Source organism: Condylura cristata, unplaced genomic scaffold (assembly GCF_000260355.1).
Source record: "Condylura cristata isolate star-nosed mole 26May11 unplaced genomic scaffold, ConCri1.0 scaffold00001, whole genome shotgun sequence".
In the NCBI taxonomy this organism is placed as follows: Eukaryota; Metazoa; Chordata; class Mammalia; order Eulipotyphla; family Talpidae; genus Condylura; species Condylura cristata.
The window spans coordinates 57,491,797-57,503,981 of record NW_004567102.1 but is presented as its reverse complement, the minus strand read 5'-3'; the positions used below and the strand labels follow the sequence as shown (position 1 = coordinate 57,503,981).

The window sequence follows — 12,185 nt, the reverse complement described above, 5'->3', positions numbered from 1 at the left end:
GAATATCATTTTCTCATTTAATCCAACATGAAAAAAATAAAGGTGACATTCTGTTAATGGTGTTTTTTATTAACTATTGAGTTATTAACCACTGAGGGATCATTTTATTGTTGTTAGCTTTTCTAACATTTACTAAGGCCTCTTTAAATTAGGATAGGAATAGGGGTCATGCAGATAGCAGAGTTCAATTTTTGACCTCTGTGACCCTGAGTTATCCTATGGGGAATGTAAACAAGGATGTGATTAATGGTCATTTTAGTGCTGAGAAGTGGCACCAAGTAATTAGATACATGTATTGCCACATTGTCCTTTAAACAGAAATGTTATTGCTCTTTCTATTTTTATCTCATGTTCACACCATGCCATGTGAAACAGCTCTCTAAATTATTTTTGGAATAGGTTTTCTATTGCAGCAGTAAATGAAGTTGGCGAGGGGCCAGAAACAGAATCTAATATTACCACTCCATTCTCAGCAGGTATGACCCAGGGATGCTCTTTCTGATACAAGGGAATTGAAGGGGTGGCAAGGCTGAGCTCACAGCTCCTGGGGCACTGGTGGGCCTCAAGGCCTTATCTCTTCTGCCCAAAGGGGACACTTATCTTTTGGGTACTGAATACCTTTTCACACTAGAATTTAGGAATTTAAATATTAGAATAAAAAAATTAGGAATTAACAAAAGGAGCCTAAGCAACTTTGATTTAAGTTGAAATCACTGGTAATGGTAAGATATCTATTCACAAAAGAAAAAAAAAAGATAGCTATACATTTAGGGTGTCCATATAACCTTCTGAGCTATTCCTCATTTTTTAGTATTGATGATCTTCTAATACATATCAGATATCCTTTTCTTCTCTAGTCTACAAGGTTGTTAAATGTCTATGGACTTAATAAATCACTTGGCACCATTCTGAATAGTCGATATACCACATTAACTTTTGTAATAATTTCATGCCACTTTTTTGGGCTTTGGCATTTTAACAATAGATCTTGAGAAATGGGATACTTAACACATGATGCCTATGTCAGCAAAAACCAGATGAAAATGCTTTCTAAGAAGCACTGGAAATATTTCTGGGAAATTAGAAAAGGTATTTTAAATAACACACCAAGATTCAGAATTCTAGAAGTCAGTTTTCTATTTTTGCTAGAACCCTATTTTCTGATACGATCACTCCTTACCCTAATCTTCACATGACTAGGCCAGTGGGTACTGCATGTCATCAATCATTAGGTTTTAGTGTTCTGGCTATTACTAGACTCTAGAAAAGGGGAGCTATTTTTGATATGCCAAAAGCAGGGCCAATGGATGAATTAAATACAGAGTAGGCTTAAGGTTGTTATTACTGTTATTGCATAACATTTATTAATTGCCCTGAAAGTATTCAACAAAGCACACTGCATCAATGTCTAGTAGAATAGGGCATCAGGAAGAACTCTGCAGTCATTATATTTCATTCCTTTACGGACTTTCCTCCTATATCAAAAGGAGAGATATTGAAGACAACCACCACCTGTCTTATGTGTGAGTTTTTCAATAGCCTACTTAGGCCTAAGTTAGACCACCTCTATCAAGAAGTCAAAGATAATATGCTGACTCCTGTTGAGGCAATGCTGTTGGGAATGGTGCCACATGTGATACTATTGTGGGGAATTTTAGGGACATATACACATAAGTCCTATTTGATTGACATTATACTAGTTTCTACCAATCGTAGAATAATGTGATTTACATCACAAAGGAAATGCCCCAGTGTCTTCAGAAAAAAATCATCCGATCAACTTCTTTTTAAGTACTAGTTCCCAAGTTTTTTGAAGGGTGGTGTTAGCCTTTGTGTCTATGTGCAAATGGTTGGCTTATTTGTCTTAAACTATGGTCATTGGCTTTTCAGTTCAAGAAGAGGAACAGTGGCTATTTTTATCCAGAAAAACTTCTTTAAGAAAGAGATCTTTAAAACATTTAGTAGATGAAGCACATTGCCTTCAGTCAGCTGCTATCCACCATAATATTACAGGTCAAGTATAATATAAATATGTTGTTAAGGTAAAAAAAAAATCCAGGTTCAGTTCTATTTTATATCTTGTTATTAAAATCTAAAGAAATACATTTTCTTTTGTGTAAGTTTTTGTGCTGTTTGTTTTATTGTAATTCGCATGTATTTGTTATCCTTTTCCAGGAATATCAGTTAATGTCCACCAGCAAGTTGTTTATTTCTCTGAAGGAACTGTCATATGGGTGAAGGAGGCTGCCAACATGACCAGTGTGTCTGATCTAAGAGCTTTTTACAGAGGTTCAGGAATCATTTCTTCCATCTCTGTAGACTGGCTTTATCAGAAAATGTATTTCATCATGGATGAGCTGGTTAGTCTGAAAACTTAGAAAGACTGAATAGCTAGACATTTATAGTCATATACATTTTTACGAAAAATACTGTTTCATTCAATAAATACTCATTAAGGACTGTGTTGTAGACATTCATAAACAAATGAATCATCAGTGGGTCAATAAGAGTATCTTCATATTACCTAGTACTAGTCCTTACTTTTCATTTTATCACCCTTATCTTGATTTTTCAGAGTCATGTATTTATGCTGGTATGATAGTGGTGGTCACCTCATTGGTGGGAATGCCCATTGTGATCAGAACTGGCTGCAAGAATTTAAATTATATAAAACTAGGGGTAACTTTAGTCAGTTTCTGAAAATACAGTCTCACTGAAATCTTTGAGAAGACACAGTCTTGATATATTTCAAGTTTTTTTCTTATCACAGTGGACAGGTTTATCACTATGGCTGGAAGACCATAATCTTGGGTCAACTTAAATATTAAAATTACAGTTTAAGTTAATATTTAGTTGAAAGTCTTCACAAGTCTGGAAAATAGGCATTCATTAATGCCACTATGATATAAACTCATTAGAAAAATGGATATAAAACTGACTTTCAGTGGCTTTAAAAAAATGTTTTGAGAAGTTATCAGTGACTACATGAAACAAACAGATCCTGGAGAAATAATGGCTGGCTTTATTGAATATAGACACTAATCCTTCTGATGTATTTTTTATTCTCTAGGTATGTGTCTGTGATTTAGAGAACTGTTCAAACAGTAAGGAAATTACTCCTCCCTCTATTAATGCACCTCAAAAAATTGTGGTTGATGCATACAATGGGTAAGTGTTAGTTTTATAAATATGAATTCTTTTCCATTGGCAAGCATCTTTGGGAAACTTACTTGCTAAAGAAACATCATATTACCAGATGAAGAAATCTAGGCATCTCATTTCAAATTTAATTAAATCTAGGCAAAGTTTTCATTCTCTAGAGCCAGGAGGAAATTTTTTCAAAGTTGATCTACAACTTCTCTAGTTAAGTAGTTTGCCCTCTCTCCTTCAGAGTGAAGTATGAGTACATGAGAAAACCTCATGTCTGGAGCTCAGGTAGTGGTGTTGTCATTTTCGATTTTATGGCCCTGGCAATACACTTAGGAGAACCTCTTTCTGCCTCTGTTTCCCCTATTTTTAATTTGTGGAGCAGTTCAGCTCCAATTTATTTTTTGACTTTGGTTCTCACAACTGTCAAGAGACATACTTATTGAGGATGCTGGTAGCATCCAACATGAGAGACAGGAGTTGATGGCTAATAACAAGGGAGAATTTTCCATTACAAATAACTATTTTCCCCTCTACTGCAAAGGAAATGGAAATATTTGAGCTTAGTTGTGCTATCTTGAACAAGCAACTTGAGGTCTGTGACTTAGCTTTCTTTTAACATAGGGAAGAAAATAACACCTACCAACTGGGTTATTTTGAAGATGAAATGAGGTGTTTACTGTGAATGTATTTTTTGATCACCAAATGCACATGTGAAGGATGAAAACAGGAGGTTGTTTTGGGGTTTTATTTCTTAAATATTACCATAATAGCAAGTTAATAATAAGTAAGATTAATGTAAAAATCAAACTTTTCTATTCATATTAATTTATTAGCTACTCATTTTTAATGTCTTAGGATTGTGTAAACTATTGAATCATAAAATATTTTAAAAAATATTCTGTGACCTAGGGCAAGTCCTTTTGTGCTCTGGATCTTATTTTACTCATTTGTAAAATCCTAAGTAAAAAACCTATGAAATGTAACTTTGTTACTAGCAAATACACAAAATGACTCATTATGAGGATAGTTGTCATCAATTAAATCATTCATTCAAGAGGCACCTTAGTGAAGTCTTTGGTGGCTTCTTTTTCTCAAAGCATTAAAATTGAGGTGGAACTTTTCCAGTGTTCCAAATTCTAATTTAAATAAATGGGGGCTACCTTTAGTAAATACACTTAACCTTTTGCACCTTGGGAAATCTTGTACTTAGGCACTCCAGAGATATATGGTTTTGATATCACAACAGGATAAAGCAATGAACTGAATAGCTTACTCATCTACCATTGCCTTGAATCATGCCAGACTTCTTTTGCTCCTTTGTCAGGTATGTGTTTTATCTCCTGAGAGATGGCATTTATAGAGTAGATCTCCCCGTGTCACCTGGTCAGGGCTCTGAAGTGGTGCGTGTTGTGGAGAGTTACAAATTAAAGGACTTTGCAGTAAAGCCACAGTCCAAGCGAATCATTTACTTCAATGACACGGCCCACGGCTTCATGTCAACATTTCTGGATGGCTCTGCTTCCCATCTTGTCCTCCCTCAAACTGTCTTTGCTGAAGTGAAGAGCTTTGCTTGTGAAAACAATGACTTCCTGGTCACAGATGGAAAGGCCGTTTTCCAACAAGACTCTTCATCTTTTAATGAGTTCATTGTGGGATGTGACCTAAGTCACATAGAAGAATTTGGATTCAGTAACTTGGTCATCTTCGGCTCTCACACCCAGCCATATCCGCTACCTGGCCGTCCACAGCAGCTGTCAGTTCTGTTTGGCTCCCACCAGGCCTTGGTTCAGTGGAAGCCTCCTGCCCTCGCCATAGGAGCCAGTGAGTGTGCCCTGTCCTCAGCGTGGCTACTGGCCTTGCTGAAGGAGAGGAAAACTTGAATGATATATTGTGACTCAATTTTGAGTTCCCACATGTGCGTGTTTTTTTTTTTTTTAAAGATTTATTTATTTATGTATACAGAACTGGGGTACAGGCCAGAGGTGCAGGGGCAGTGAGAGGATTCACCAGAGACAGAGTGGGGAGCAGAACAGGCAGATTGACTGTAATACATTACTGAGGGGAGCAGCTGGCAGGTCAGGAGAGGTCTGCCACCTCCAGGTGGAAATTGAACTCATGCTGAAGTGGCTTTAGCTTTTTTTTTTTATAAAACCCCAGCGGGTTTTTATAAAGCACCAGAGAGGGCCTCCCACATGTGATTTTATTATCACTTGATTCTGTCATCCAGAAGGAATACTCAACTTTAAAAATAAAATGTTTTTAGGGCCTCTCTGGTGGCTTAGAGGTTGTCTCAGCACTATCACTGCTACGGCCTGACTTCTATGGAGGACAGGAGCTAACCCATAATTGGAACAGCAAATTTGCCTGTTCTGCTCCCCACTATTGATTCCTCTCACCCCCCTGAACCTTTTGCCTATACTCCAGTCCTATACACATACACACGCACACACACATACACACACAAGTATTTCTCGTTTTTTTTTTTTTCTGTATTATTAGTTTACCTTTAGGAAGATATACATATTTATCAGGTATACAGCAATAGAATGTCTTAAGCATTTCTTGAGTGTCTAGGAGGAGCCAGGCATGGCATTCTAGTCTGAGCCAGTGTAGAAGCCAGGGGGATAGTGTTCTGTTTGAGATTTTCATGCATTGAGATCTTGCATGGATTTGAACAATTCCTTAAAACTTTCTAAATTTGAACTTCTATCTCTGGAGAAGAGTTTGTATGGTGGATGACAGATTTTGGAGTCAGCCTCCATGGATTCAAAGGATGATATTTTCATTTGTTAGCAGAATGGCTAGCAGCTTTGTGAGTCATTCGGTATCTGTCATAGCTACTCTGCCCTTATAGTGTGTAAATAGTCATATATAATATGTAAATGAGTAACTGTGCCTGTGTTCCATGTTACAATTTTCAAAGCAGGTAGTAGGCCAATTTGTCCTATGGGCTGTAGTTTGCCAACCACTGGCCCCCTAAAGTATTTAGCAAACAGACTTTTTAAAAGCTTTTAGATGAAGTTAACTTTCCTGTTTGTTCTATATCTCAAAGATGGCTAAAAAGAAATACTTTTTTTTTTTTAATTTGGCTTGTGCTTCTAGGAGAAAAAGTACTATACAAACATTGGAACTTAAATTAGCAATTTATCATTTCAGAATTTGTCTACTCAGAACGTGGTTGAACCTGGTTAGACCTGGTAGTCTAACAGAGAATTCCTCTGCCAATTCTATAGCACAAGTGTGCAGTTTTGATTGAGGAATAGTGCCCTCCAATTTGTTGGAAATAAGGTTTCCTTCAAAGGCGTGATGTGTGTGCTCCTTTAGTAGGATGGGTGTGACAGACATGGTGCTTGTTATAGCTCTGATGGTTATTGGTGTGACAGGTATTATGGCCCAGTTACCTTTCCATTCAAGAGGTAATAAACACACTGATAATCTTTGTTTGCTCTTGCTGATGTCATTATTGTCAGTAACATTGTTTAACTCTTCTGATTAGGCCCTTCTGCCTGGCAGAACTGGACTTATGACGTGGAAATATCAAGCCAAGACTTCCCAGAAATCACACATTTGTTTCCTAACATAAGTGGGACCATGCTTAATGTACCCCAGCTGCTGAGTGCTATGAAATACATGGTTTCTGTGAGAGCAAGCTCTCCCAAGGGGCCAGGGCCTTGGTCAGAGCCCTCAGTGGGTACTACTCTGGTGCCAGGTGAGAAAATGTCTTTCGTTTAGAGGGTGATTCTGACCAAAAAAAGATTATTTCCTATGCCCTTTAAAATTCCTCACCTCATTATAGTAGAGAAAGTAGAATAAGAGTGGGTTGGCCTTTTGAATAAGTGACTTTCTGAGAATGGGATCAGGAAAGCAAGTAAGGCATTGTATGACTTTTGATTTACTTCTGAAAACTTGCTATTTAAAACCTTCCAAGATGTCTTTCATGAAGCTATATAGTTTTCTTTTGACTTTTTCTTTTTTCTATTTTTAAAAAATAGCACCTTTTGAAAAAAGTTGAGGGACTGGGAATTATGTTGAATTCTGTCCTCTTGGCTGAAGGAAAATGGAAGATAACTGTGCTGTTTGACTACTTTTATCACAGTTGTATCTGGGTGAGCTAAGTGGCATTGTGGTAACCAATATCCAAAACAAAACAAATGATTGTTACAATGTGATCTTGTTTATAGGGGCTACATTACCACACACTTTTTCCTTCAGATTCAATTTCAGAGACTTGTGTAAAAAAACAAAGTATTTAATATAATAGCTACTTCTATTAAGCAGATGTGATTATTCATATCCTTCCATAGTAGATTTTAGAATGTTGATATCCTTTTAATTTATGAAGGAAATCTTGGTGTATAAGAGATGTGCCTTTAAAAGTATATTTTCAATGATATTTAGTTTAGTTTTTTTTTTTTTTATTTACCAAACAGCTAAAGAGCCACCATTTATCATGGCAGTGAAAGAAGATGGACTTTGGAGTAAACCATTAAATAGCTTTGGCCCAGGAGAATTCTTATCCTCTGGTATAGGAAATGTGTCAGGTAAACACCAAATTCTTTGTTCACTTGGAGGACAGGTTTCTACTCAGAAGACTTCTAAGCTCTTTAATAAATCAAAAGAGCTGGGTGTTTTGATATTAATAATGAAATAATGAAAGGAATGAAAGGAAAAAATATTGACTATCTTGCCAGTGATACTATTAAAAAATGTCAGTTCTCAAGTAGGAATGTTATTTGTCATTTCACAAAGTGTGAGGTTATTTACTGACTTATGCTCATTTGAAGAAGGCTTTGAAATCCTCACATATTTTGATTTATCAATATTGTCTCACAATAAAAGTTTATCTTGTTCTACTAATACAGCTATATGGAATTTATTATGAATTTATGAATTTAGGGAATGACTGCATGAAGTTCTAAATTAGGTGAAAGATTTCTTATTAAGTAACAAGTGAGTAATTTTTCCCAGAACACATTAAAATGAAGTTTTCATGCCACTTGGCATAATAGTGATCTTGTCTGAAGATGACATCTTCTCTAAAGATATATTTTATCTGCTAAATTGGCTATTAAAAGCACAGCAGTATATATGACCAAAATGTAGTTCAATTTAAGAGGGAGTGTGATGTGAAGGGAAAGAATGTTTTAGAGTTGGCTTGAATATGAGCTTCTCCTCTTTCCATCTGTGATACCTTGAAGAGAACATATTATCTCCCTGAGTCTTGGGTTTGCCATGTCAGAAAATGGGGTTGTACCCTAGTTCTTGTTTTGCTTTCAGAATTAGGTGAGTGAGGTAAGTATATGCAAGTGCCTGGGGCAAACTTTGACCAAAAGGAAGTGCTCAAATGAAGATTTGTTCTAGTCCCCAGTCCCAAGGATTAAGATTTTGGGTTAACATCATTGAAATTTTCCATGACTGAAATTTTGAAGCCCCAGTGAATGTCTAAATATGTAGGTGCTTTAAGATTACATTGAGGTGCAGGTGTGATCTGCTGACTGATGATATTTATGCTAGCATACATGAAAGGTAACTGTGACCACTCCATTTTGTTTTAAGACATGGATTGGTATAACAACAGCCTCTACTACAGCGACATGAGAGGTGATGTTTACGTGTGGCTACTGAATGGGACTGACGTCTCAGAGAATTATCATGTACCCAACATCGTGGGGGCAGGGGCTTTAGCTTTCGAATGGCTGGGTCATTTTCTCTACTGGGCTGGGAAGACATATGTGGTAAGTTAATATTCCGCATACTGGATGCTTTAGAACAATGCCCATGCGCCTCAGTGACTTGCATGTTGTTTTCTTGATTTTTTCATACTTGTGTAAAACCTATGCTATTACAGTTCATGATTATGTCTAAATAAATTAAAATGTATAAAGAAAATTTTATTTCACTGTTTGATGTAGTAGTTAAATATTTTCAGTAATACCTTAAAAGAAAATTTATTGAAATGTTCATATGTGGGTCAGTATTCAGAGAAAGATGGCTGCAAAGGCATGGTTAAAGGAAATTAAGTGAAGGGACCATTGTCAAAGATGTGGAGAGGGCTACTGAAGTGATAAAGGGAGGTGAAGCATCCCTGGACTAGTAAACTTGGAAAGATGTAACCACCTTGAGGTATTAAGGGGCAAAGGGAAGAAAGGCAAGAATCTGGGAAGACAATAGCTGTAAGAGTTTCTGACATGAAGCCCAATCACACCAAAATGTAAATCTGGGAAGGTGTGATGGGCCAATCCTCCAACCCTCTTTCCTCTGCCCTCTGCTATTCTGCCATTGCTTCCCTTGGCTGAGCCTTACTGAAGCCAGAGAACAAGTGAGCCCTGTCGAGGCAGCTCATAATGTCAGCCCTGGGGCGCAGTGTAGGGTGGAGAGAAGACCTGGAGGAGAAGTGAAGATCTGTGTAGAGCACACTGAGTTAATGATGCAAAAACAGGTTTGACAGATCAAGAAACATGCTAGTGAAGTAATTGTCTAATCTGGAGGTTGTTTGTTGTCCATTTATTTATTCAATTCAATAACCATTTATCTATTACCAATATGTTGATGACTTTTAGAGTAGGCATAATTGGGAATATAAATAGGCATATATTTGCTCCTTTTAATAAAAATTATTAGTGTTATTGAGATATAATTCACATACAAAAAATTTCACCCTTTCATTATATACATGAAGAGACTTAGTATGTTCAGGGTTGTGTGCTATAACTACCTGTCCCTACTTTCTTGATCAGCTAAAATGCCTATTAAAATAGAAGCATACAAGACCAACTATGTAGTATAGTATGAATTCATTAAGTGCCAACGTTATGCAATCAGGGTAGATTTGAGTGAGGTTAATCAGAGAATGTGCCCTAAAATGGGAAGGTTAAAATTAGTTTTAAAGGAGTAATTAGAAATCAAGATATTCATGTTGGTATCAAGTATTTGTTCTGTCTTAGAAAACTGTCCTGCTTCAGGAAGAATAACTTTTGTGAAGCTATTTAGCTGTGTAGAAGTAGGGAATAAAAACTCCCTTATAGAATTATTGTTGGGGGTCATCAGTACTACTATTTTAAAGGTAAATAGATACAATGCCTAGTATATGACAGGTACTTCGAAGTGGCAGTAATTAATATTTGGAGCAAGTATAGACGTCACTTACCAGGATGTACACAACTTTGGGAATCCAATCAAATATACTTTTATTCAGCAGTGCTTTCATTGTTGGATGGATTAGGAAGAACAAACATTTAAACTCAAAATATTTTGCCTCCCTTCATTTTAGTGGCATAAAGAGATAAGTCGCTTGAAGGCAGACACAACTGCTCTGTTCCAAGGCTTAGCATACTATTCAGCATATGGGGTTAATAATTTTTATGGTTGCATAAATGACAAATGAAATTACACATGGTTGCAATAAAATACCAGTTGAATAAATTCAGAACTAATGATGTTACTTGAAAATCTTTAACTGACCACACTGTTATGTTTTGTAGATACAAAGGCAGTCATTGTTGACAGGACATACGGACATTGTGACTCATGTGAAGTTGCTCGTGAATGATATGGTGGTGGACTCAGTAGGAGGGTTTCTTTATTGGACAACACTATACTCAGTTGAAAGTACCAGGCTAAATGGGGAAAGTTTTCTGATGCTACAGGCACAGCCTTGGCTTTCTGGGAAAAAGGTAACAAACTAAAAATGAGATCTGGTTATGTAGTAATACTTAACAGTGCTGTTGTATAGTTACCATAATAGTGTTTTTGCTTGTTGTGAATAGTTAAGGTAGAGTCTGAAAATTTCTCTGTCTTGTAATTGTTTAAATGAAATATACTAGCCTTTTTATACTCTTTAGGAATTGTATTGGCTAATTTTAGGGCTTCTTATTGAGTGATTAGGTGTTTTACTAGTTTAAAATCAATTTTGCCCTAAAAACTGCTTCTAGGCACTATTTCATTTCTGTTTCTTAATTTAAAAAATGAGAATATTAACAATTGTCCTACTTTTAGGTTGTTGTGAATTAGTAACTCCTGGTTACTAATCAGTGTTAATTTCAGATTATTGTAATTCCATGTGAAAAACATACTGTCATAGGAATGTGCCTACGTTTTTACCTCCTCAACCTCTAGAAGCACTACCTATTTTTCTTAAAACTATTTAGCTACTCTCTAGCTGTCCCTGTAAATTTTTGAATTTCATTTTCTCTCAATAGTAATTCTATCTGCAGTAGGAAATTTAAAAAATAACAGAGAATAAACATTAAGAAATAAATCAAATTATTTCTACCTGGGATATTACTTGCATTTAAATATTTTAGCCATTTTTTCTGTTGACAGAAGTAAAACACACATAACATCATACCAGATCTTCATAAACAAATTGTTGAGTCACTTGCTACCCAACTCCATACGACATTTAGGCAATAGTTCCTAGGGCCTGTAAATAAAACTGGTTTTCATATGCAGATATCAACACAGATATTTAAAAGAAACAGAAATGTATGTACCTTCAATGAGGCAACCAGGAGCAGGATGGACAGGAGCCTCCGGCTGGAGGGAATCTTTCTCTGGCATTGCCTGGGAGTCTCTTCCTCTTGCAGCCGTAGCTCATCTTCTCCTATTCCTTCTGCCACAGTCGGCCTGGCTGAGCGATGATGCCCTTATAGCCTCAGTCTCAAGGCTCAGGTGTGCACACTAGCCCACGCCCGCACCATACTCCACTTGACCACAATCAGACATGCGTCCCCCAAGCCCATGCTTCCAAGCATCTCCTGCATTCAAGGAGGCAGGTGATATCCACAGAGGCCAACAAAGCAAAAGGCTGACCATCACCCTAGAGTACCATAAAGATTAATTATTCCTGTCAAATTATGAAAAGTTCCCTTCATTCTACTTCAGAGTCACCTGAGTCTGTTTCTTATGTCTAATTAATAAATGTTAAATCAAAGCATTTTAATTTTTGTAAAATCATATTCAAAAATAGTTATCTCGGGCCCTCCCTGGTGGCGCAGCGGGTTAAAGCGCAGCACTGAGAAGCTTAAGCCACTTCC

General features: G+C 36.7%; 1 protein-coding gene across 1 annotated transcript in view; it reads left to right on the top strand.

Moving 5' to 3' along the window:
* Window positions 1-12,185, top strand: part of ROS1 (ROS proto-oncogene 1, receptor tyrosine kinase) — an 88,978-nt gene that overhangs the window by 18,487 nt on the left and 58,306 nt on the right. Inside the window, 9 exon segments of the mRNA XM_004673805.2 lie at window positions 400-476; window positions 1,891-2,013; window positions 2,176-2,360; window positions 3,071-3,168; window positions 4,475-4,971; window positions 6,605-6,859; window positions 7,581-7,691; window positions 8,707-8,885; window positions 10,632-10,823. Of these exon segments, the coding sequence (XP_004673862.1) occupies window positions 400-476; window positions 1,891-2,013; window positions 2,176-2,360; window positions 3,071-3,168; window positions 4,475-4,971; window positions 6,605-6,859; window positions 7,581-7,691; window positions 8,707-8,885; window positions 10,632-10,823 (1,717 nt within the window).